This window comes from Myiozetetes cayanensis, unplaced genomic scaffold, assembly GCF_022539395.1.
Source record: "Myiozetetes cayanensis isolate MyiCay16 unplaced genomic scaffold, myiCay2020 scf6-25, whole genome shotgun sequence".
In the NCBI taxonomy this organism is placed as follows: Eukaryota; Metazoa; Chordata; class Aves; order Passeriformes; family Tyrannidae; genus Myiozetetes; species Myiozetetes cayanensis.
This window is the reverse complement of record NW_026087853.1, coordinates 6,039,729-6,066,909: the sequence shown is the minus strand read 5'-3', so window position 1 is coordinate 6,066,909 and position 27,181 is coordinate 6,039,729. Positions and strand designations below refer to the sequence as shown.

General features: G+C 38.6%; 1 protein-coding gene across 1 annotated transcript in view; it reads right to left on the bottom strand.

Annotated features, from left to right (window-relative positions):
* Positions 1 to 743: 743 nt before the first annotated feature.
* Positions 744 to 27,181, bottom strand: part of JAG2 (jagged canonical Notch ligand 2) — a 70,976-nt gene continuing 44,538 nt past the window's right edge. The window contains exons 6-26 of the mRNA XM_050335532.1: positions 25,950 to 26,080; positions 25,443 to 25,562; positions 23,230 to 23,343; positions 22,286 to 22,399; positions 21,616 to 21,729; positions 21,037 to 21,083; positions 20,585 to 20,758; positions 18,083 to 18,233; positions 17,643 to 17,807; positions 16,641 to 16,754; positions 15,533 to 15,646; positions 15,034 to 15,147; positions 14,006 to 14,122; positions 13,307 to 13,334; positions 12,246 to 12,331; positions 9,865 to 9,978; positions 9,552 to 9,667; positions 7,655 to 7,900; positions 7,105 to 7,236; positions 5,945 to 6,101; positions 744 to 3,056 (exon numbers count right to left, since the gene is read on the bottom strand). Of these exons, the coding sequence (XP_050191489.1) occupies positions 2,584 to 3,056; positions 5,945 to 6,101; positions 7,105 to 7,236; positions 7,655 to 7,900; positions 9,552 to 9,667; positions 9,865 to 9,978; positions 12,246 to 12,331; positions 13,307 to 13,334; positions 14,006 to 14,122; positions 15,034 to 15,147; positions 15,533 to 15,646; positions 16,641 to 16,754; positions 17,643 to 17,807; positions 18,083 to 18,233; positions 20,585 to 20,758; positions 21,037 to 21,083; positions 21,616 to 21,729; positions 22,286 to 22,399; positions 23,230 to 23,343; positions 25,443 to 25,562; positions 25,950 to 26,080 (2,941 nt within the window). The 3' untranslated portion in view covers positions 744 to 2,583. The remainder of the gene's footprint in view (positions 3,057 to 5,944; positions 6,102 to 7,104; positions 7,237 to 7,654; positions 7,901 to 9,551; positions 9,668 to 9,864; positions 9,979 to 12,245; positions 12,332 to 13,306; positions 13,335 to 14,005; positions 14,123 to 15,033; positions 15,148 to 15,532; positions 15,647 to 16,640; positions 16,755 to 17,642; positions 17,808 to 18,082; positions 18,234 to 20,584; positions 20,759 to 21,036; positions 21,084 to 21,615; positions 21,730 to 22,285; positions 22,400 to 23,229; positions 23,344 to 25,442; positions 25,563 to 25,949; positions 26,081 to 27,181) is intronic.

The window sequence follows — 27,181 nt, the reverse complement described above, 5'->3', positions numbered from 1 at the left end:
GTAGCTGTATGATGGCTGGAATAATAGCTCTGCTAGGATCTACAATTCTTCTTTGGAGGCTGATGGCTACTAGGAAAAATTCAACTTTTATATTCCATATTAAGTTACAAAAGAATTCACCTTTTACTGCAAACAATATTCCATACAAATCCACTGTAGGAAACAAGCACAGACCTAGTGAACTGAAATTGGAGCATGACACGAGCAGCTGCAGAATAGAGGAGGAAGGTATTCCTTTAAAATCCAACTCAATTTGGCAAGGATACCACCTCAGGCCCCTGCATGCTCTTCTCACCCGAGGAATCAAAACGCCGCTGCTCAGACAAGCCTTCACTCAGCAGCCAGGAGAAGAACCACCGCAAAAAAAGGAGGCAGATCGTACGCACGACCACACAATATCCTGAGCTGGATGGGACCCACAAGGATCATCAAGTCCGACTCTTGGCAGCTAAAACACAGCCCTTGTGCTTTGCAGAGGGGCAGCGCAGGGAGAGACCCAGTTTAGGAGATGGAGGTGTCTCTGTCTGTAAAGCACACATGGGACACCACCTCCTGCGGACTGTCGGCAGCGTGGGCACAGGACAAGGCTGCAAAGCGGGCTCGGGAAGTGTCGGCACCCAGTGCGGGCTGAACGCTCAGCTTACGGAAAGTACAGGGAATTAAGTCAGGACTTTCACTCCTCCTCTGTTTAGCCTTGTCACATCCGAACGCCAAAGCACTCAGAAAGCAAACACAACCTGAAGTATCTTACACACAATGAGGGAATCATTTTATTAGATTATGGAAGACAGCAGCATTACAGTACAAAAAGTTACAAGAGTAGCAGAAAAAAAGTGTTTTTGGTTTAAATACTCAGGATTATACTGGGGAACATGAGAAGGATAGTACCCTTTTCTAAACTAACTCCTAACCAGGTTATCAAAATAAGTTTTGAATATTTAGCACAAGTAAAAAAGTTACAACAAACATCATTATAAAATGCTTTAATAAATAGTTTCTTTTCTGAAAGTTTTTTTTTTTTAAGAACATGTCAAAAAAATGTACTAATACAGATGATCCTGCAAAGCAAATCCTGCATTCCTGTATAAAATAACTGGTTTCAAAACATTCATGTTTACATTGTTCATGGGCCAGAGTTTACACTCTCAGATGTCAGCTCTTCTCAGTGGCAGGGTAACCAGGTGTATGTAGTGTTATGCTTCTTCAGTAATTAAAAAAAACCTATAGTTTGCCCAGTTAACAGCAATAATAAAAGCCTTAAAAAGAAAAAAAAAAGCACATAAGCCTTCCATAACATGTAACCATTTCTAATGAGATACTCCCATCCTCTGAGCTTGCCAGCCTTTTTTCCTTTAGAGCGAAGGATGAATAAAGCACAACAGAAACAAGATTGAGGAAAATATTGTTCCCTTCATTAGGCCTGTATTTAAACGCAAAAAAAAAAAAAGTAATACCACATGTAATTAACATATTCACAAAAGAAAAAACAATGCCTCGCTATGTTGGTACTGTACAGTAGATGCACCCGTTAGTGTTCTTGAGATGGGCTGAACATGGGGATAAACAAACATTTCTGGATCTATTTACACATAAGTGGTTATGCTCCTATGTAAATACAAATGACCAACAGATTTCTAACATTGATTGTATTAACATCGTTTTCTAATCTGGACATTATACCAAAAAGAGTCTTATAAACTGCCATAGAACCTCCTTTTCTGCAACATAAATTAAAAGGAATGACATGTAAAAAAAAAAAGACCAAAATATTTAACTTATTAAATCAAATATACAGAGTGATTCATTTAATATGTACATATTTACAAAAAAGCACTTTCACTATTAGAAAATAAACTGTGTCAGTTGGGGAACCTAGAGTTCTCACAATTTTACTATATTGATATGGCAGTCTTTGACAGTTGCTATAGAAAAAGTTTAATCTCAAGGCACTTGTCACATGCTTCAATACTGCAATTCTAAAGTAATTAAACAGAAATAAAAAGGCCACTTTTAAACCACAGTTGAAAGATCTCTATAATTATTTTTTTTTTGTTCCTATTACAAAGTGTGTAAGGCAAATTTGGAAAAAATCTTACAGAAGCTACCAACGTAACAAGTGCAGTGAGCTGCCATTAATAGAGATTCAAAGTCAAGAAAGCAGTTTAAAGTTCACACAATTTCCTCAACCAGGAGGTTTTAAAGCCACCATTAAATTAGAGCACGTAATAAAAAGAAATACATTCTGTAAACAGTGTACAGTCTTTTGTAATAAACTTTACACATATTGAAAATACAACCTCTCCTCTGCCACACAGCGAGTGTATTATAAGTAAACTTTACAAAAATAGCAACTATCAAAGATTACTCATTTTTTTTTCATCTGACAGTCATTGAATAATTTATACAAGGCTAAAGAAACAAAATAAATTTTATTTATTATTTTTATTTATTTTTTTTACGCAAAATAAAGAAACTATGAACATTTGACTCCAGATATTTTTAGTCCTTGATGCAAAGTGGAGATGTCAATTTTTCCCCTCCCCAGCAAGCGCAGGCGCAGTCTGCCTACGTCCCAAATACAGGTTAGTCTCTACTGCCTTCAAAGTTTGATGCATTCACATTTTTTACAGATCTGTTGTCCATTTTGCCTATTTGATGGGATTTCTTTACTGGACTGCTCTCTGATGTGTCAGATACCTTTGTCGGCAAAGGCTTTGTGAGTTTGTGAGAGAGGAATTTGTCCATTTCCTCATCTCTTTCCTCCTCTTCATCCTCCTCTTCCTCATACTCTACATACTCCTCTACTGCATCACAAGTTCTTTTTTGAGGAGATATGAAGTTTTTGCATTCATAACGAATGTCTTTGTTACTATAAGATCTGTCTATAGGATTTCTGATGGGATTTAAAGGCGCCCACTGGTTATTGGCACCCTCTTCTCTGGGAGGACGGCTTCTCTCTCTCTCTTTTCTTCTCTTCCGAGTCCACCACACGCAGATGATTATACAAGTCAGCCACACAATGCTAAATACCGCACAAAGAATTGGAACCAAATAATCTAGGGGGCAAATGAAAAGAAATAGTCTTGAGTTAACAGAACAAGGTACACAGCACTGGACATCTGCAAGAGAAACATCCATACTTAGCCACAGATTACTCATTGAAAGATTTTTTTTGGGAGAAAGGAAGTAAGATGTCTTTACAGCACAGTCATAACTGCCTAAATGCACCAGCCCATCTGGAAGTGCTCTTTACTAGTTTAAAGTCAAGAGTTTTCTTTGATTAATGATGAGTGAGGAACGCTCCATTTAAGATGTTTTTTCCCCTCTAAAAGACAAACTGGTTATATAAGCAGCATCTCTCTCAAGCACCTACATGGAATTTGGCCCAGAAAACCTCAGTAATGACTCCTAAGAGCCTATCCCAGCAGGAGGCAGGCCACAGAGTACTGTGCTTGTAAGTTGCTCTAGAAGTACTGACACTTGCATCACAAATATGTCCTGCATTTACTATCAGTCCTTTAACATCAAATCTACACACATTTGTGCATCAACAATCTCCAGAAACATTCAGGTTAGAGCTATGTAATCAAATTGATCGTGCACTCCCTAGGATGTTCCATTTTTCCCCTCAAAATGAAACATCAGAATATTGTCACTAGATACAAGAGTCCTCACTAAGTGAACAAACAAAAGGAGTTGAGGCAATTGCTTTCCTCCACATTCCCAATCCAAAACTCACTCTGGTGTTCTCCCAGACACAAAGACCTAGATTATTTCTCTAGGAAAACATTACTGAAAATTTACGTATGTTTGGACTTTTTCCCCACCCCCTTCCTCAAGGACTTCACAGCTAGGACAGAATAACAACTTCTTCTCTTCTTCCTGATAAGCAAAAATCCACATGTGCTAGAGGCAATAAGACATGAGGTGCTTTGCTTTTTGTAGAGAGCATGGGATTGTTCAACAGCTCTGCAGGCAAATGCTGTCAACCCATTACTAATGTCTGATCCAAACAAATTCCCTCAGCAGTTTCAAGACATCTGCTTACAGAATAACCTGTAAAAGACTGTACGAAACCAACCAATGTTTCAACACCACAGTCGTTCACTCTAATGTTCAAGTGCCTTCTGAGCATATTCCTGCGTGGAATGTGAAACATCCTCAAACATTTCCTTTTGGGACAGGGAGGTGAGTAAACTGCCAGCATGGTTGGCCTCAAGGGATCTAAAAATTGTATTTTAACAGTCTGGGAAAGTATTGTTCTTAAAGGAGTAACTGCTATTCTATCCTTATTTTTCATAAGCAATTTAACACTAATCCATGAATGGAGGAAATACTTCAAGGAGAAAGGAGCTCTTCATAACAGCTTCTCCAAGACTAGAATACAAAGCTTGCATTCTTAGTGCTATCACATCTGTTATTTTGTCACATTACCGTGGATCCAAGTTTACTTAATAACAGGTTCTTATACAGAATTGTCTGCATACAGATTCCAAATTCAGACTACTTTTTCTTTAAGACAGGAAATCAATGCCAGTGTCAAAGTGATCATCTCCACCTAGACACTTGAGCATCCCATAGAAATGAGATTCTCATCATACACATAAGCTTGACACCACATTTTGTGATAGGTTTTCACCTACCTTGCCCAATTAAGGGGTAACAATAAACCAAACCAAAATCAAACAATATCAGTGTCCAGGTTACAGTTTACTTCAGAACAACTCCACTTAAAGAACTAGGGGCCAATATAGCATGCATACTAAAATGTGGAGTCTAGAAACCGTTCTGCAAGAGAATCAGAGTTCATCCAGTAATTTAGGAGTCTCTTTAAATATTACTGAGGTGGGAGGCAGAGTAATCCACATCCCTTTTTCCCTGGCATTTAACACACAATCAGAAAAACAGAGGATGAAGTACATCAGAATCTCAGCTCAATTCTTTATCATCTACACAACTGCTGTTCAAGACAAGAACAAAGAAGGTACACTCCTTTCGGAGAGCTGAGGAAATAATACATTTGCCAAGACTTTAACAGATGAAAGGCATTTCCTAGAAGGGAAATGCAAGGAAAGTGGAACCAGGCAATCTACTCATTGTTTGGACTATGGGTGGAAGATCTTCCAGAAGATTATGTTGGGGAGGCCTAGGAAAAAGTTGGGAGAGTCTCCTACCATTGTAAGATTTTCACTCTGGGGCTTAGTTGAACTTGAGCCTACCAGCGGTCTTCCACAAGACCGTCTCCTGCCTCCCCCAGGCAGGAACACAGGCATGCAAAGTCTTCAACCGCTTATTTTGGCACAGCTCTGGGAGAGCCAATCAGAGATAAAGGTCTCCAATCTCACTATATCCTCAAGAAGAATGAACATTGCATTTTAAGTCAGCTGTGCACTAGTCAGAAACACATAGTGAAGAAGGGAGCAAAGTTTTACATTGTCATGGCAAAGTACTGGAAAAAAAACTAGACATTTTTAATTCTTGAAGTAAATAATACATAAGCACTTCACAAGATATTGGTACCACACTGTCTTCCCCTTCCCCATATTTTTAATTCCTCACAGCCTCAGTGCAGCAACATCAAAGGCTGACATTGGCCTAAGGTTAAATGCAGGAGAATTGAAAAGAACTGGAACCACACACGAGAACAACTCTATCTTGTGAGAGGTATGCTTAGACTGGGGAACTGCAATGGAAATTAAATACAATAACCACAGTAAGAGAATCTGGGGATATCACATTAGGTATGAGGTTAAGCTTAAACAAGCCCACAAGCACAAAAATCTTGATTTCTAAAGCCACTTTCTCTTCAGTTAGTAAGACCAATTAAAAGACACAACCTGATCTATCATTTTCCCCAACATGTTAAGAAAGACGAGAGAAGACTGACAGCAGGGGAACAGAAAATGCTTACACACACACAGGAGGTATGCTCTGGGAGACTTACCTGATGATGAATTCCCAACAACGATGGTCTCTACTTTGACTTCAGTTACTGCCAACATAACAGTGCTGTTCTGTCGCTTAGTGATGGCATTTACTATTGTATTAGCAGCATTCTGTATGAGGCTATTATCTTGTTCATCTCGGTGTGGGACAAAGGACTAAAGGGAGTGAAGGGGAAAAACAAGAAGTTATTGCAATCACCTAACCATGGAAATGTACTACAGCTAGACCTTAATTGAGTTCACTGGGTTGAATTTGCCTGACAGTAGCTACAAACAGTACCCTAGAAGTTTACCATAGCAATAGCACGGCTGGCTCTGCCCAAACTGCAGATGCAGTGTCAGACTTGGTGGGTAACACACCTACTTGCTAATCTAGCCTACCTCAAAGGAAAGGCAGTGACTTCCACGTTACTTAAACTGATGAGCTAAACTTAGTCATAGTTTGGAGCAGTTCAAGATGGGGATTATCTAGATAGAAGCTCGGACTAATAACAGTCTGCTCTATTTATACCATACACTTTGGTCCCTGCATCATGGCTCAGCATGTTCTTTACAGTACTAGAAGAGACAGACAAGCCAGCTTCTGCCTGGATAAACATTTACTATGAAAATTAACCCTTTCTTGAAATCAAAGCTAGACACTGGCATGAAGTGACTGAGCTGTAAGTGCCTCTAAAGGAAGTCTTTATCCCTTTAGGGCAGCAGGTACTTTCATCTACTCATCTTGCACCTTCTTCTACTTCTCACTTGGTACCTTGTGTTTAATGAATATCCTGAAGCAGCCATACTCCAAATGCACAGCAGAAACCTCTTCACAAGATCCAGTCCAGTCACTTGCAACCCTATCTCCTTACTGAGAAGGTCAACAGACCAAGATTTCTGACAGAACAAGTAGGCACCTGTTCTCTGATTTGGGCTGAATTACTCTAAAGACTAGTTTATCAGGAGGTTGTAGTAGCCTTCTGTCATTAATGACCTGCAATTTCAGCTATCTGGCAGTACAGGAAATTGTGAGATCACAACATTGCTTTGCAGTCAAGACTAAGCCACAGATTTCACCACCTGCATTCAAATGGAACAAGCTTAAATGACCTCTTTCCCAGCAAAAACTAATAAGAAAACATTTTTGTATATATATTAATACAACTCTCATACTTACAATAGCAACTTCCACTGCATTCTCTGTGGAGTAAGACAGATCACATAATATTATCAGAGTCCTGTCCCTAGAAACAGTCCTAGTAGCTGGTAAATACCGGATTTCAGAACAGATATTTTCTGTTGTAGTGCCCTGTTAGAAGCAAGGGAGATGACATGATTTTAGCTCAAGTGAAAAATGGCACATAAAAATAAACACCTTGAGTTCTTGCAGTTACTAAAACCCAATGAAGGTAGCAAATAGCAGCAAGAAAAGGCAGAAAAGGGTGATAAAGGGTGAAAAACAGAGTTTGCATGACTATCCTAGTACAGCCTGAGCCCATCTTGAAATGTAAATAGTTCAAGGCTAAAGAAAGAAAATTACATATTCAGTACAAACCCTAATTTTGCCTCACCCTTTAGACAAAGCACAATTCATAGAACAGGAGTCTAGTAAAAGATTTTGCAAGTTTATAACAGCAGGAGGTCATACTAGACTTAATCTTCCATGCTGTGACATAGAATAGATCTCCACATATATTGCCATACCTCATTATGAATTCTGTTCTCACCTGGGGGACTTTGTCTCCATTAAAAATTAAAGTAATTCTAGCACAGTCATTGTCCAGGTACCCAGAATTAGGCAGACACTTGATATTGATAGGCAGAGGTTCAGAGGCACTGCATTCTCCCCAGTCTGTGCATGGTGGCTGAAAGCATTTCATGTACTTCTCCTGGCATTCTTGACCCATGGGACACTGGTTGTTTGAACTATCCCAGTATTTGTGTAACAGACAAGGTTTTTTTCCACACCACACCTAGAAATTCAAAAGAACAAAGTACTGTTAATGGTAATTGCTCAAATCAAAATAAGGAATTCACGAAAGATGGTCATGATCTACTGCTGGCTGCAAAATATTCTCATTTTGATACTGCTGTAGTCTCGTAGCAGATGGAGCTGCTGTTCCACAAAATGAGGACATTTTGTACGGACAGAAGAGTAAAAAACTGGCCAAAAATAACCCAAGAAACCACTGACTGGGCATATCTCCTTAGAAGTTTATGGATTTGTCCCACATAACTGAGCAATACAGAAGTTGAAGCATTCATTTTAATCTACTCATCTAGACTTCTATAATTCAGAAAGAGAAATATCTCCACAAAGATTGATTTCTTCATTATTTATGCTGACATCCTTGCCAGAGAATGCTGAATATGTCAAGAGCTGATGTACCCTGGTGATAAGCAGTGCCACTTCAACCACACTCCCAAAAGAAAACAGTATGCTGGTACCCACAAATTACTGAGGTGCAGCAAGTTTCCAAACACAGTTCCTTTCCAGGAGCTGGACTTCAATGATCCTTGTGGGTCCCTTCCAACTCAGGATATTATATGATTCCACATAACCTTTAAGATTCTACACAATACTATAGAGCTATTAGTGTAGAAACTTACAGATTCTCAAAGCACAACTGTCAGCCAGAAAGTTAATTTGTTCCACTATGCAGGAAACAACCAAATACCACACACAGATAAGTTGCATTTACAGTACCCACCATTTGAGATTCTAGTTACCTTCACATACTGTTATCTTCTGAAGGCATTTCAAACTTGAAATCCCAACACCATAAAGGGTCTAAATTAGCATTTCTAAATTACTAAGTGCAAGATTTAGCTACTTCTTTGCCTACAGTGTGCACTTAGTTAAAAAAAAAAAAAAAGTAAGACTAAAGCTAGATTGATAAAACCTGGAGGTTTTTTAACTGGTCCTCCCAGTGAAAGATGTGAGACTGCCATGTAAGGCAATGTTCTAAATGCTATTAGTGCTCAGCTGGAGCCACCCACTTAGCCCTACAACTTGTCAGCAGCACCAACCTTCCTTCTCTTTCCAGCTGTGATATAAAGTTTCACAGGTACCACAAACCCACTGAGAAATGCTATCTCAGGAGGGCAGAAAGGCTTGGAGCACATATACTAACATCTTCAATCTGCATTTGGATTAGTTTTACTTTTTCCTAGTCACAACCACCAGGATATAGTCCATAATAAATATATAAAGGTTGAAATCTCTCAATTCATAAAGCCACTGAAGGACAAGACAAAAAGGCAATTAATACCCACTGAAGAAACTTCTTCCAATGTGTCTTCCACCTTGGAAGTAATATTACACAAAATTAGGAGCTCTAAAACTTTCCAAAAAGTTTTAGCAGAGTAATTTATTTACCCTTTCAAGGATCATTATTCTAGTTAATATTTCATTTTCTGTAACAAGAGCTCTAGTGAGCTTGTTCTAGCAGGCAGAGAGCAGACAGTAACTTATGATTATAAAGACAATCCATAAGTGCTTTTACAGGAAGTCACTTCTTTTTTAAACAAAGGAAATTTAGGAGAGACAAAGACTAACTTGTGCATGAAGAACAGTAAGTTTCAGCCAGAAGAATTTAAAAAAAAATAGCTCAAAATGCCTACCTTGGTGCAGTCAATACGGCCATCCAAACAGTGGCAGCTGTTGCACTCTTGTTCCCATCGACTCCCATGGGGAAAAGTCATTCCTTTAAGCCAGCAAGGCTTTCCAATTCCAATCACTAAGGGAAAAACAAAAACAAAACCAAAAAACAAACCACACTCAGACATTTCACCTCTTCAAGTTAAAACTATACAAATTTAAATACAAAAATAATAGCTACCGTTCCTTATACATCAGACTACTGTATATAAACCCTGTACTAGCTACATTGTGTGCTACTGATTTTTGGGTAAAGGTTGATAGATATAACAATACCTTCTTGGCATCTTGGACCAATTCTTCCAGGGGGACAATTACATCGGTATCCATTTATTTCATCTATACAGGTGGCACCATATCCACAAGGGGAAGACTGGCATTCATCAATATCTGGATAGAAAATAGGTAAAACTCAGTGACAAGGACACAGAACACTGTAATTAATAATTTACTGAGATTTAATTGACAATACCTCCTTTTAGAAAAGTAAGGGCAGTTCCTCTTTAGAATTAATCTCTTAATTAAACAGTTCTACCATTTTAGCAGTAACCTGTGATAGATTTCTCATAATTGCACCCTAATTGAAGTTCTGGTAATCAAAACAGCAGTCATATGCTGACTCATCTTACAAAGCAGAGGTGTTTGAGAGCTGAAGGTGCTAATGCCTTCTCCACATTCAGCTATAGAACAAGTCCCACATCCTGTTCTGGCACTAAACTCAGACCTTTAGGCTTCCTAGAAAAGCACATGCTTTCATGAGGTTATCACAGTGCAAGAGTTGAAGAATGAATTTTGCTCAACAAGGCTCAAAAAAGTGACTTAGTGCAATACAAGTCACTGTGAGGCAGAAGAATAACAGTTTGGTTTGTAACACATTTGACCAACATCAATAACCTTGACATAAGTGAGCAGATTAATGTAGTGCATACATACTTAGGACAAAAGCCTCTTAAAAAAACCCCACTTTCCAAGATTCAGAGGCTTAGCTGTAGAAATCTATGGAAAAAGGCAGGGAAGCATAGTGCACTCAGATGATGGCAAGGGGTCATTTGTTACCCTAGGGAAGTGACCAATACTAATTTATGCAACAGGCTACAAAAGGCAACAGAGTCCAAATTCAGAAGCTACAGGAACCAACTGCTTCATTTTCAACCTTAACCTTTCTCTTCCAAAGCACCTTTTGAAAGGTTTCTATCCACTGAATATGAATGGCATTCATATTTAATCCCAACCCCTCAGAAAAACTTTTCAAACACCAGTTCTTGTCCAAAACACAGTATCAGCTTATTTTCTGTCTTTAAAGGACTGAACTTTGAAAGTGAACATGGTAAGTGGCAGTAATGAGACTGCTACACATGTAGGCAATAGAAAAGAATCAAACGGATATGGAAGGGCTTTTGGTTCTATTGTAGCTTCCTTCAAAAGTGCACTAAGATGAAGTTTTATGCAAATACACAAGTATCTAAACATCGGTGGGGTTTAACTACTCTTCCCTCCTCTCTTCAAGCCATGTAGGTTTAAGATCCTCCAGTCTCTGTATGCTGAAAGAAGTTACTGTTAACTCTGTTTCTGTATCAGACATAAAAGGCATTTTTGTCAGAGCTACTCCTTCCGTCTATACCAGCCTAAACAAGCAAAAAATGCCTGCAGTTCCATTAAAGCACAGTATTTGTATTTGTGACATCCTACCCTTAAGGGGAAGGGAGCACCCAACAAGAATTCAATATCCTTTTCTGGGTGTCTGGACCCAGATACAGGATGATCTGCCATTCCTGGTTCTCTATCCAGACATCACTAAGCTGATGCTTCTACAAGTGCTGCAGCTGCCCTCCAACTAGAGGTGCTGGTTCTTCTATAAGCCAGAGTGAGGATGAAGTCTCAACTTGAAGGCACAACACCATATTGATGGAGTGGAAGGACCAAGCCTAAAAGCCTCAAGGCTACAGAAGACTCCAAGTTTGATCTTCCAAAGCAGAAACAAAGTAAAAATAAGGTATCTATCCATGTAAGTCAAAATAGTAACATTCCATTAAAAAAACAAACACAAAAAAGTAAACCCCCAAACCCAACTAAACAATAACATGGGATTCTTCCACAACACTTCAACACAGTTTTAGAGCTGTTGCTCTCCCTTCTTTTCAGCCTCTATCCTTCAAGAATAATTGCAGTGTAACAGGTTTGTTTTCTAACTCTGAAAAGACCTTTATCATGCTTCTGTTATTCACGTGCCAGCACTGCACTCCTGATGTTTTTGTTTTCATTTGCAAAGTCTCAGGGGATTTTGGTTTCTAATGTTAAGTGGAACACCTGCCGATACACATCATCTTTACCAACAAGTTCTTTATCGAGAGAAATATTTAAAACTTAAGGTACTATGAAACCAGCACTCCAGAACCTTCAGAACTGTCCAGTGAAACCCAGGAACCGAATCTTTCAGTATGATTTAAGCCAAGTCATTTCAGCTCCATTTAATGAAATTAACAAAGGCATATAATTTGGAAATATTCACAAGGTATCAGTACCTGGCTTAACAGGTGGCTTCTGTTTCATTATTGGGAATTCAGCTAACCTAACACAAAAAGGTCACCAGGAGTTCTTTCAGATTTGTGTATCAGAATGGTACAACCATTCAGGCCTTTACCCACGCAGGTACTTACTAATTCTGCAGTCAGGACCAGCAAACCCGGGTGCACATTCACATCGAAACCAATTCACCCCATCAACACAGATGCCTCCATTGTAACTGTAAAAATAACAAACCTGTCATTACACCAGGCATTCTCAGGGTAGACTCACTTGTCTAAAGATGAGCCTTAGGCAGCGTGTTCAGATGCAAATTTCCATTGTCCCTATTCACAGTACTCTCTCACTATTCAACAATGCAAAATTAAAAGGTCCCTGTTAATTCATGATACAAGTCTACTTAAAAAAAAGTCATCTGCACTGTTTCATTGGGCTACAGTTAAAACTTTGTTAATTAAAGCCTCTGCTGCTGTTTAAGGGGATGATTTATTCCTATCAACAGGGAAATGTAGTGCTAGACAAACAATATTGCTTAGTAAGTCACCTGTTAAATCAGCAGCATCCTACAAATGCATGAGGAAGTATAGCCACAGATCTCAAGGAGATGAAACAGCAATTTCAAGAAAGCCCAAACTTTTGCAAATTTGGTTCTTTTTTTTAATACATGACACACCAATTGTTTGTTTCATCCACACAATGTTTTTTGCCTTCAACCATAAATATCAACCTCTATATTCAAAATATTCCCATTGTATCTTCCAAAAATTTAATTTTGTTTTAAAAACACGTTTAGAAGTAGTAACTGAGCTAACAGGACATTCAAATTTATTTATTTATTTATTGTAAACTAACAGGTTTCAGTTTCTAATTTTTTATTCTACTCAGTTGCAGAGGCTTCAAAAGATATCAAGTCTGATTCACTACATGTCACTGTAATTTACTATTCAGCTCTAGCATGAAGACTACACAAAATACTTTTATCTGTTCATACATGAATCAACTCAGGATTGTTTTGCTGTCTTTGTTGCTGTCAAGGAATAGATATGGCATGGCAAAAAATGGTTTTAAGATATTTTAGAGAGGCTGGCTTCAATTATTTTAGAGTAGAATTAGTTCTAATCTGAAATGGAAATCCATATTACTGTGCTCACTTTTGTTTTCACAATAGGTACAGAACTGGAGGTCATATACTTACCATGGATGAGGGTTGCAGTCATTAGTGTCTATAAAAAAGAATACAGACTAGTGTAACTAGTTGCACAATTTATTTTCCAATACTTAATACTTAATATAGTTTAGAAAACATTATACCTGACAAGGAAAGTAAATAAAAATAATACAGAACTGAATGTTTTCTTCCATCCTTGCAAAGAAAGTTCAGTTATCATACCACCAGTAGACTTAGAGTAAAAACAGAGATGAAATTTAGACTTTCCCTCCCCCAGTGTTATGCCTTGGGGAAAAAAACCCCACAAACCAAAGTTGCATGCTTTGCTCCACCTAACCAATTCACTGTATTGGTATGTCAAAGTAGTTAACTGCTGTCCTCAGAGAAAATGTCTTTATATGCTACTGCTCGCCTTTCCATGTAGTTTTCATTATTAAAATTAGTATTTCTGCGAGGACTTTTTCTGCTCTGCACATGTTTCCAAAAGCTATATTTTTACAGAAGGCTAGGAGTCTTATTTTGGCAGAGACTAGATACAAAAAGAGGCATGACAAACTCTTCATTCATTACTCGAGCATCGTCTTCTTTACCTACCTCCCACTCTGAATGATTCAGATATTTTGGCACATGAACCCTATAAACTTGCTTTGTTTCAGTTAACAGCTCTCTGCCAGACACTCCCAATATCCCAGGGAAATGCAGGGGAAGAAAGGAGAAGAGCCTTACTCTGTGTGCATGTGCGTCCTTCCCATCCTTCTTTGCAGATGCACGAAAAGGAATCTCCACTGCCAACACATGTTCCACCATTCATGCAAGGGTTTAGAATACAGCTGCTGTTTTTAGCTTTGAAAAACAGAAAAGGTCTCTATTTAGCACAGGAAACAAAGAGTATGTATCATCTGGGTATGTCAATATCACAATCCTAAACAATATTTAAGTCAACAGTTCAAGATTCACAAGGTCAAAAGGCTCCAAAAATAGTCACATCGTATGACAGCCTCTCACCTTCACCATCCTCCCAATTCAATTGTTTAATTGAACCATGAAATTTTATTGAAGAAGGATTACTTATTTTCTTCCCCATCTGTGTAAGCATTCTTCAAATACTGCTAAATTATTGCTTTGGCAGTGAGTTATCCAGATCACGAGGTGTTCTTCATTATAAAATACTATAATTTAAAGTCCAGGTTTCGAAAAAAAAGCTGCAATTATATCTAAAAGTAGTAAAACTCTATGAAATGACTTTCATTCAGCTTCCTGGTCCTAATGGAAGTTTCATTTTCAGAAAGATGGACCACAGATACTACACTGAATGTCCAAAACAACCAGAGTGGTTCCCTACAGCAGGCAGTAACCCTGCAAATCCCCAAGGAGCACTTCCTTCCATTTTTCCCCGAGTATGTCTGCTCAGACACCTCTCAATCATAAACTTATTCACATTTTGACTCTGTAAGCCAAGTGGGGAACTAAGTTCCCAGGAAAACCCTCACACAGGGCCTCTAAAGACTAATAGAGAAAGGTATTACGCTTAGGAGAAGTTAGAGACCATAAATGCAGCCAGAGGGGAACAGTTTCCTAAAAATCAGAATCATGTCAGGGGAGTAGAAAAAGTCACTCTAAACTTCAGTCACCACCCAACTGGAACAACTCTGAACTAGCCAGCAGAGTGTGCTTATTTACTAAACAATTTATTTATTATTTAAACACTTCTCTACTTCTTCTGGATTCACCTGTAGATAGTTCGGAAAGCTTACCAGTGTTGCAAGTGCTTCCTATCCATTCTGGAGGGCATGAGCAGCGGAATGTATCTCCATCATCATAGCACGTTCCACCATTGCTGCAAGTGTTTGCATCACATTGGTATTCACCTACACGTCACAACAGAGCAACTTTAATTTCCATTTCTCTTGCTGAATTTAAAGAACATGTACCTTTTAATCACAAAAGTACTTTAAAAGAGACTTAATATTTAAATGCAACAGCACAAGAAACACATACTTCCACTTGTTGTATTACAGTAAACAACCCAAAGAATGGAATCTAAGGACATGTCTAACAAAACTGTTTCACTACCATGAAGGAATAAATTTTTTAAGTGTTCCATTTTGTGACTGGGAAAATGGAAGAGGTAATGAAAATGTGCCTATTTTTTCACTGCGATTGTTTTATTTTAAATTTCAGGAACTCTAGTCCCTTGAGAAGAAAGAAAACAAATCTTTGGGTAATCTAAAGATCAAAGCAAAGAACACTTACGTGAATGACAAGTTTTGCCTTTCCAGTCATTCTTACACTCACAATAGAAGTCATTTACCAAATCAATGCATCGGCCACCGTTGTGACATGGGTTAGGAGAACAGTCATTGAAATCTAGAAAAACAGTTATTCAGTTTAGATGATCTAGCCCAGCCAAGGCCATGAGAAAATACAAAATACTTCTCTATAAAGAAAATAAACTTTGTGCTATTCAGGAAGACAGCGGTCCTAATTATTACAAAGTTATATAAATATAAGCAAGGAAAAAACTCTGATATAATACAGAAAAACATGAACTATGAAATATTTTCTGACAGCTTAGAAGGACCATTCTGTATGACTTCTAAGTAAAGCACCGAAGTAACTTCAATTTTACAAACAGCTGTATTCTGAACTTCAGAAAAACCTTTCTAGGAGGGACCACAGTGTCCTCAAAAAGGGGCCCCAACACAGGACATCCACATGAGACAGTTAAGGCCCCCTTCTCCTGCTTTATGTTTCAAAACACAGAGTTAAAGCCATTAGGTGGCTTAACCATATACACATGTGTATGTATACACACATTAAACATACACACACAAACATAAATTTTAGAGAAAAGTCTTTTCACTTGAGACAAACGTCTTAATAGGTGGAACATAATTATTCCAGAACAAACTTCATTTAGACCACACAAAAGGCTCTTTCGACAGCAATAGCTGCCAAAAGCTTCTCAGTCTGTATTTCACTTCTGAATTCATGCATGTCCTGTAATAAGTCTCAGCAAGTCCTTGCCATCATGCTTTAGAAGGGGCTTCATTCAGAGTGGAAAAAGAAATAACCAGAGTTTCCTCTGAGGTGGACTTAACCATGAACTGGCCTAGTACAGTTCATGGACTACATTTTTGCCTATTCCCAGGAGAAGTTCTCTCCTCCTGCAACAAATCCCATACTATAGCAAAGAATCAGATTCTGCTCCTATTAAAGGAACTGAGACTTTTAGAGCAGTTACCCAGAATATCTTCCAGAAAACAATTCTGCAAACAAGACTGTAGTTATAGAATGGAGAAACTACCCCATTATTAACCACATATCAACCACCTCTGTTACAACACTTAGCAGTACTCACTTGTGTCACACAATTCTCCTTCCCAGCCACTTGAACAGAAACATCTAAATGAATCAACTTCATCGATGCATGTCCCACCATTCTTGCAAGGTTTACCAAGACAATCATTGATATCTACAACAGAAAGTCAACAATTATTGCTCAAGGCTCTTCCCCCTTACTTAGAGGAGTGATGTAGACTTGTGCCTCTAGGAAAAGCACAAAGTTATTACTTCATTTGTACATGCAAAAGAAAGAAAGGCTCAACCACCTCTTCTCAAGCCTGGTAAGGTTCCCAGCTGTATTCTCTCTCATGTAGCAAGTCAAGCCAGAGCATTACGTTTACCTGGTAAAAATATCCAGGTGTTTAAAAGACAGCTAGTAGAATACAGGTACTACTAAGCTGTGCTGTAAGTGTGTCAGTCCCTTCTTTATCACTCCTGTGTTGGAGAAATCCATGGCTTCTATAACTGTACATAAAGGTAGTGGGTACTGACACATGGAGCCCCTGGTGGTCTAGGGGGTAAAGGCGCCGTGCTATCACCGCGGAGACCCGGGTTCGATTCCCGGGCAGGTGGGGCTCGTTAGCCCTTAAAGGCAACCCACCTACGTCCTAAGGACCTCGCTGCCACCGTCCAAGCTCGCTTGGCCCCGGCAGATGAACCTTAGGATTAAAGGGTGGGCTCAGTTCCGCGCACACTGTGTCTCACCTAAAAAATCCAATGCGCAGGCTGGAAGGTGGAAAGACCTTCCCCGGATCTTCGCTCGCGAAGACTGGCCATTATTAAAAACTGACACATTCACATTGAAGTTTGACTAAAACCAGTTTCCTTTCACAGAGGAAGTGTGAACCACTACAAAGACAACTGCTACCAGAAGAAACTGAATTTCAAGCAGTACATCCATAACAATGCTCTGTGCAACTTTATTGAAATCCAAATGTTCTGTTCTTAGTTGTAAAGCTTCATAAGAAAAACTAAGAAATTTTTAGAGAAAAATAATTTACAAACAACTCCTACTTACTTTCATGACAGTATGTTCCAGTAAAACCTCTGTCACAGGCACAAGTAAAGTTCCCTCCTGGCTGACTAATACATCTTCCATGGGGCCCACAAACATTAGATGAAATGAAACGGATTCCTTCTTGGGTAGCATTAGTGAAGACTTCTATTGTACAGCTGTCTATTACTAAGAATGAGAAGTGTATCATCAGAGTAAGGATCTGCATCATCAGTTTTTAATTTTAGAAATGTTATACAAAAATTAAAACTAAATCACAATTTTAAATCAACTATAAGTTACCATCTACCTCTATAAATAAGGAGCATTTCTTCTCACTGTCTATTTTACAAAGTCCAAGTGAGTACAATAACATTTCTGCATTATATTATTCCCAAAAATACCATTTTTTTCACAATGTACCATCAATATATCACGACAGATTTCTGGACAACAGCAGGTACCTTTACAAGAATTGTTCTTGCAGTGGTCCTTGAGATGAGAGCAATTTTTTCCATCATAGTCATCAGGGCAGGCACAGTAATAATCTCCTCCCAGATCATAACATTTAGCCCCATTCTGGCAAGGGTTAGGTTCACAGAAATCAATATCCATCTGTAAGAGAGACCAAAGTTAGCAGCAGCTGCTTCATTTCCCAGGAGCAGGCAGCATTATCTGCTTTGCCAAAGACACAGATGAAGCTAATGTACAAGGAACCTCAAGGTTTAAGAAGGTTTATGAATCATACATATTGCATTCCATCCTGCAAGACACAGAAATTTCAGCTTACTTTAGCCCATCCTGACACAAAGCATTTGTGCCACCACTAAGAAGATACTCCTTTGCAGGAGGCTTAATCAGCACATTTGCAACAACTTAGCAAGGAGTTACTTAAGCCATTAGGAGACATCTTATTGTGACTGTTGTGGATCGCTTTAAGTCACTTCTCTGTCCTTCACATTCATGGACTAAGCGCTATAATGCAAGTTAAATACCAGTGCACTTGTCAGCTTTGTGTCTGCAAGAGATCTAAAATACACAGAACCTGAACAAAATCCCATCCTCCAGAGCAACTTCTCTTCCCATCTCAATTAACACGGAGAACTTATTACAAAACCACACAGCTTGGAACGGACCTCTAGAGGTCAGCTACTCCCCACCTCCTGCTCAAAGTAGGTCTAGTTAGACCCAGCTGCTCAGGGCCTTATTCCTACAGATACTGTCACCATGCCAATTTACACACAGATATATGAGGTACTTTTTGAACTCTTACCATCTGATTCAGAGAGCAAAATTTAAACCCAGCTTTCACAATATAACCTTTCACGTGGACATTGCTGTGGCAAAACAATTCTGCTGCTTTCTGCTTTAGACTGACACACAGGATCAGTGATTCCGTGATGCCCTAAATTGGTCTCAAAATCCACAAAGCAGCCTCAAAAGGGATATTTTTACATCACGGTATCTTTCCTCCAAATTGTTATTCTTAAGGATTGCCTTTCTCCCCTCAAGTCAGTTTTTCCTTCTTCATGTCTCTCTTGGGAGAAAGATAGCTTTCAACTTTACAGACATAAAATTAAGCCCAATAGTGGTTTTTGATGCCTATTTTTAGCAGTTCAGTAGCTAAATAAGAGAAAAATGAAAAACTAGCCAAAGCAGAAGGAACTCAAATGGTGTTAAGCATTTAATTCAGAGGAGCACATACAATTACAGCAAGCCATTTCGTGCTTTCATATGGAACATTCAAAGCAAACTATTAAAAAAAAAAAATAGCTAAGGGCTGAGAAAGATTCTCAGATCTCCTCTATCTGATGTCTCCATTTGTTTCCTTCCATTAGTGTAAATTTCCCCTTCCCAATGCAAGTTCAGTAGCTGGTACTTTAGCATCTGGAATCAATGGTAGATATTTCCTGCAACACACAAGGCAAGCAGCCAACTCCCCCCTATTATTCAAGCACATTTGCTAAAACTTTAATTATGCAGTATTGTATGAATCAGCCCAGAGTAGGGGACTCAGGTTATGACTCTTATGTAGAAATGAGCTATTAGATGCTGCACCAGTTTTATCAAACTGGTTGGTACCTGCAGCCCTTTTTAATTTTGAATAAAAGGAGGGCACTGCTTCTTTAACGATGCAAATAACAGAATAAAATTGCTTCAGCATTTAAGGTAGATCACTCCAATGTCCTCCACAAAAAATTCTGGAATAAATCCAACAAAACTCTAACCTAATGCCTCCATTTGCTGCTGTCTTGCTAAGCATAACACTCACATGGATTTGACTATCAGCAAAAGCCAGAAAGTGCATACTTAATGCAAAGTAATTTTACACTGAAAAGTCTAACATCCTCCCTAGAAAGAGGAATATCTTCATTATCATGAAGTACTTTAGGGATTATGATTAGGACTTCAATATTTCAGATCTGGATCCTTAAGCACTAGAACTGCACGTTCCTAAAATGATCTCAAAGTTCTGAGAGCCAGTACTTGCATATCTTCCTGCCTTTAATATTTATATTAATTATCTACATCATATGTAATATAGATAATTGATAAATAATTAATACACTCCTAGCAACAGCAGTAGGATTATTCAAAGGGTAATTCAATTACGTACTTCAGAGATTTCAGGATGAGAACCTAAAGAATTCTAAGGTAAAAGGACACAGGTCCTGACAATTGCAAAGTAAAACATTTCAAGCTTAAGGAATACTTGCAGCCTTAAAACACTTAGGAAGGCCAACACCTATAAGCAACAACTTGTAGTTTATCAGGCAGCAAATTCAAGTGTTACAGCTACTATGACAGCACTGCACAACAAATTTGCTTATTCAGAGTATCAGGTAACAGCTACCATAGTCAGTAATGCTTCAGCCTTCAGTTACTCCCATTTAAACCCAGAGATATATTTCTTTCAAGAATTCAGTCCATGAGAAGTATTGCAGTAATGTCTCCACTGCCCTCACCTCGCAGAAGACTCCCGAGAATCCCTGTGAACACAGGCAAGTGAATCCATTCACCAGGTCTTTGCAGCGGCCTCCATTTCGGCAGGGATTGCTCTCACACTCATTTGTTTCTATCTCACAGTTTTTTCCTGTGAAACCACGAGGGCACAAGCAGTGGTAACCATTCACTTCATCCTTGAGAGGCAGGAAGAAAAGAAGCAAAAGTAGAAGGATTTGTTTATTGATAAAACTTGCATGCAAAAATTCAAGTTATTTCTATATTCTGGATTTGAGAACAGCAGTAGCACCACATAAAAAGTTATTTTGTGAAACAGGTGCAAGAGTCTGCAGGTGTAATACTACACTTGTAACGTTTAACCTCATTTAAACAACCTGTAATTCCAAACTACAGAATTCATAACTAGGTAGAAAAAGACTAATTTTCAATATGGAATGTAATAAGTAAGATTTACCTTACAAGTCCCTCCATGCTGACATTGTCCATGACAGTCATTAATATCTATAGATAAAATATGCAAAGCATTAGAATTTATACTGGAAGACTAAGCTGTAAAGTATAGGTTTAGCACAAAAATGGAGAACAAGGGATTTTCAGAAAGGACTTTTCTAAATATTTCAATAGAAGACAAAGATGCTTGATGTCTTAAGAGATTCTCATTTTTAGAAATATCTAATAAAAATTTACATTCTATATTTCTATTACAATGTACTAAAAATGACTCAAATACTCCAAAAATTGTGTAACTAACATTTTAGCATAAAAATATTTTAAATTTAATCAGTACATGATATCATTTGGAAATCAGAATGAAGAGATTTACTAGTTAAAGTGTGTATCAGCTTATTTTAATACCAATTACCTTTTAAAATAACTTTTCAAACAGTATTTTCAATTTTCATTGCTATAAGTCAAAAATCCTGACAACAGGTATTTTTTCTTGTACAAATATGTGCACTATGACTCATCAGAAAAATCTTTTTTAAAGAACAAAACATCCTACTGTCATCATACATACTAAAGAAATACTAACTGATATGACAATTTACTCCTGTCCATCCTGGAATGCAGTCACAGTAATATCCACCAATGAGATTTTTGCAAGAGTAAGCATTAACACAGGGTTTCCCCTCACACTCATTAGCATCTGTGAAAGAAGAGAAAATAAAGAAAAGAATAAAGAACAAACCCAGAAACAGATTACCACAGCACCAAGCAAAGTGTCCATGCAGTCCAAGCATCAGCAGCTCATATTATACATTGGTAGGGCAGCACTGAAACCATTTTTATACCACAGGTTTTTAATGCACACTTGCCTACAGTAGCACATGCATGTTATCTTACTCTTCCCTGTGCCAAAACTCAAAAAGATAATATGTTAGTCAGGGCAAATCCCCTTCTTGCCCCCATAAGCTTAAGTCACTGTTCTGCCACCATGAAGAAGGAGCTACCATCACCAATGCTGCATTTTACAACAGAAAAGTTATGGGGCATTACAAGTTAGCTTAAGTTGGGGCTCAAATAGTTAGATTCACCTGAAACTTCTGGCTTTATGACCTACTAAAGGGGAACTAAGACAACAATAACAACACAACACTTTCCACATTTTCTTCAATAAACATCATGCCGGGAACACACACTGTTATTCCCTATTTAGGAATAACCTCCAGCAGTCATCAAAACTTTGGAAGGCAATTACTTACCAAGCTGACAAGTTGCTCCAATCCACTGTTGTGGACATATGCACTCAAATGCATTAACACCATCAATGCAGGTCCCTCCTTGAGCACAAGGGTTAGAGGCGCATTCGTCAATATCTGCAAAGTCAAAGCGTGCCTTCCATTACAGGGCTCAAGGCTTGGCTTAACAGGTTTTGGTTTAAAGTTATTTTGAGATGGAGGGGGAGAATGTACAAACAAACAAGCTAAGGAACAAACCAGCATTTCTAACCTAACTTTTATTTAGGTTTTTCTCACATCTGAAATAGGGGGAGAGAGGAATTCTGTTTGCAAACAGCCAGAAGATTCAGTTAATCTGCCAACAATTCTGCACATTCATTGAAAGTCATGATCCTAGGATCATGACATAAGTTCAGCCAGTTTTGGTTTTGTGGTTGGTTGGGTTTTTTTTCTTTTTTTTTTTTTTTTTTTTTGAGAAGAGTTGCTGTTTAAAAAATAGATAAGCCACCTGTGTTCCAAATCACAGGCAAATCAATTACAGAGAACCACAATACATTTCAACCGCTTCCCTGTCTTCCAATCCAGACATTTAAGCATTTAAGTGCACAAATCTACTCTTCAACTATTTAAGAAAGGGAGAACCCTTCATCCTCACATTCATATTTCTTAAAATGAAACCATTCTGTATTTTCCTTTAGAATTGTCAAACAAGCTTTGGCAACAGGGCATTTCTTTGGAGAGGGTGCAACTACGCTTTTGATTGCCTTTAGATCTCAACTGCATCAAATCAGTACTGCTGGCTGCATAGTACCACTCCTCTTTTCAGTCCACCAGTGCTTAGCTGTTAAAAAGACAGGTAAAGTAAAAGACTATCACCAAATTCCATACCCACAGAGCATGGTATTACTAAGTTAGCTACATCAGCCCTTCCATCCTAACAATTTAGTCACCAGTAAATGCATACCCACCAATAGCACATGTTGGTCCACTCCACCCCGATGGGCAGTGACACTTGAAGCCTGAAGAAATTTCGTGACAAATTCCACCATTGGCACAGGGATTAGATACACAAGCATGCTCCGCTGGGAAGAAAGAGGGAAAGAAATTCTTGCTAAATACTCTTCCAGTATCCAGTGGAAGGAGAACTTGGGGTTAAAAATTGCATTGATTAAAAGTGGCCAAGAACAAGGGCAGCAAAGAGGTGCCAGTACATGAGGCTGGAGCCTCCCTCTCCCAGCTGCAGAGAGTTAAGATTCCCAGTAGAAAACTAAAGCAGGATTTTGCTGAAAGTGCATCATCCTTCCTATCTAATGACTACAAAGCCTAAATGTAGACAGGTTCATTTTATTGCAATATCCCAGGAACTAGAAAAGTTCCCCATTAACATTCTGCTTCCAGCCATACACTTCCACCTCCAGAGTGCTCCAGTACTTCTTTCAAACTCAGTAAGACAAAACAGATATGCTGTGTTCAGAGGTCTGAGCAGTAGTAGTAGTTTAAGTATCAAAGGTCTGTTTAGCTTCACTCTAATGCTGTTCCTTGGAAACAGCAAAGATCAGAAGTGCTGGCAACTCTGGGCAGTGCTGCTCATTGTCACTCCATGTAGGGTGTAACACTGGTAGAAGAAGAACACTTGCACTAAGCAAGAATCAGGTTAAGGAGGGACAAGCTCTATGCTATCACTTTTGGTGTCTTCCCTTCTCAATTGGAATCTTTCTTTCAGGGATGTTATCCACTTTGAAAACTGAATATACATTGTCTGTGACCCTTGGTACTAGTACCTAAAGCAGTTCATATACCAACCTGCTGTTAATAATCACAACAGCTCTGAACAATTGTATGGCTCCTTTTTCACTGCCTCCTCACCTGAAGAGCCAAGGTGCTTCCCCACAGCTTTCAGGGCAAGCTAAGACAAGATTTCATCCACTTTAGCCTAAACTTTGCATCATATTCTACCAGTAGAAGCAAAATTCAAGTTTTGATAGTATCTTTAATACAACAGCACTTTATGGAAGTTCAAAGATCTACATCCTGATAAACTCTGGAAACCTTCTGTAACAGTTTAATCAACTTAAGGCCAAGCAGTTAAGCGAGAAGAAAAAAATGGATACTTTCCATCAAAATCTTTAACTATCAAGAAATAGCAAAATTGATAGTGAGAAGACTGGGAACATCACATTTTAAAAAAAGGATGTAGCAATCCATCATGACAAAGAAAGAGAACATCCAACTGCATACTACATGCGAAAAAGTTAAATCAAAAGCTTCAGGTTTTTTTCAAACATCAAATCTTTAAAGTAAAATAGGAAAAAACTAGAAAACTGCACACTTGTCCATTTACCTCCAAAGTGAAAATAATCATGAAAAGTCTGCAAATACTAAAGTTGTCCCCAGAATATGAACATTTTGGTCTTTGTGTAACACACACACAGAGACAGAAAAAAGAACATGCTATCTTTGTACTGTGGTTGAGATAGGAAGCTTTTGAAGTTTTTCGTGTTGGAAAGACACAGATCTGCTAGACTCAAGTCACAAAGTCATACTTCATCACAACTGTGATTGAAATGCTTTCTTCCATTTTGGCAATGGGAACAGGGAAGACGCTTTTTGTTCAGACTGCTCAAGGTGACTCTGTAAGAGGGTTTGAGCACATTTCCATAGTAGCTAACACCTGCATTATTAACCCAAAAAGTATCAGAAGTCCCATATTAAAAGATTAAAGTTTCAGTTGACTAAAAAGGATAGCAAACACTTTCAGCCAACTAAAAACTGGGCCAAACCCCCACATCACAGTTAAAACTGAAGTGTCCATCACTGCCACCTTCCTTAGAGCCCAGCCTGCATAAAATGCATGTTTGCCAGCGAGCCAGAAGACAAGAAAAGGGGTAGCAGGAAGAAAGGTAACAGGCAAAGGTGCATGTGTAACCTATTTCCACGAGACTACATCCCAATTGCATGTGTGGATTAAGGAAGGGAAGAATTCTAAGGGAAGGAATATTCTCAGTCTTATCTAAATCCAAAGGAAACTGCTGCAGCATTTCTGTTGTCTTCAGCGATTTTTTGAAGAGCCAGCACAAGGCGCTAGACTAGGAGAGATGGAGCTGGCATATCCCCACTGAGCATACAGGAATGCCTAAGACAGTTTCAGATTTCCAAAGACAGATGCAATATCCACAAGTACCAATTTCGCAGTTCTTTCCAGAGTAGCCATCTGGGCAGGCACAGCGATATTCATCCGGCTCAGTGTTCATACAGGTTCCACCGTTCAGGCAGGGATGGTGATTTCCACAGTAATTCAGATCTGGACAGAGAAAAGCGTCAGTCAACAGGGAACACAAATCTCACCATTTTAATCCCTAGGCAGATGCACAGATGCCTTTCTGGCTTGAACATCATTCACCCACATCATCCCCACATTCCGTGAGCTAGCCTGTCATCTGGTAACTATCCACAGAACAAGGAAGAATGAACAAGAGACAACTGCATGAGTTAGAAGAGTCAGGACCATTCAAGCCTGTTGTCTTAAACTTCTTATACTTATGATGCTTAGGCACCATCTGCCGTAAAAGAATTAAGGCACAGAAACACTCAGGTAGTTGCACACTAGCAGAAAAAAAAAGGGGGTTAATGAGTTATCAGTTAATCATGCAACTTAAACTTATTTTTCCTGTACATTAATGTTAAGTACCTTTGTTACAGAGCAGGCCACCCCAGTTGGTTTCACAATTACACTGCCATGGTTCATTACAGCTCCCATGAGCACAGCCTGGGTAGCGGACACACTCATCACAGAACTGTCCTTGCCAACCATAATGACACCTAAGATGTAAGTTCACATGTTAAAAGTTAGCAACATGATGCTTAATTATCAGCAGTACATGTACTTAGAACACTACACTTACCATTCTCAAGAACAAGGTCAACTGCTCAATGTGCAACAGATAACAAAACTTTATTTATCCTGTTTAGAAGGGTCATACTAATCTGGTTGAACATCCTTACTGGAACTCATTCCTGCTCAAATGTATTACGTACCCTGGCAACAAACACCTCCAAGCACTATGTGTTAAGAGAACTGTACATGAATTACTAGTTCTTTCACAAGAAGTCCCATTTTCACATAATCATCTCACACTAGGATAAAAATTGTGACTGATACAAAAAGAAAAGTTGAAATGGTTTTTCAAAAGGAGGTTGCTGGCTTACTGCACTGAGCACCACAGTGTTTTTCTATGAAGAGAGATTTCAAGGTAACAGCTACTTTGCTCTGAAGTGCTACAAGCCTTAAAAGACCAGGGCAGCCAGAGAGGCAGCAATCTTGCCAGTTTTCTCAAGGCCTAATTTCTCAAGAGAACCCTTCTGATAGGTTTACTCTGTTATAGCCTCAGTGTTCTCTACTGACAAGATGGAAAAAGTACTCTTTGGAGAAAAGAGCGAGAACAGAAACAAAAGCCATTAATAATTCATTTGTTATAGAGTTGAATTTTTTCCCCCCAAGATTTCTTCAGAGACCAGTATCTTTATTTTAATCTGTAACAGAAGCAACTGTTTATGCTACAGAAAAGTGTTAAAGTCTGAACTTACAAGGAAAAAAAAAAAGAAAAGGGCATAAGCTAATGCTTTTTCTTAACATCTATTTCACACATTTTAAGTAACAAGAAATAGTAAGCTTGCTCTTTTGAGCCAACAAAAGAAGTGTTCTGCCTGCTAAAGAGTATTTCTTATACAGAATTTAAGAGACATACTAGCAACAAAGAAATGCATAAAAACACACTGAATGGGAGTTGGGCACATGCATGCCACTGCAGCCCTAATGCCTAGGGGAAGAAAAGCATTAGAAATGTAACTGTATATTTTTTAGATTTAACACTACCATTCTATTATCCACATGTTTTGACCAGTATAAAGGAATAGAAAATG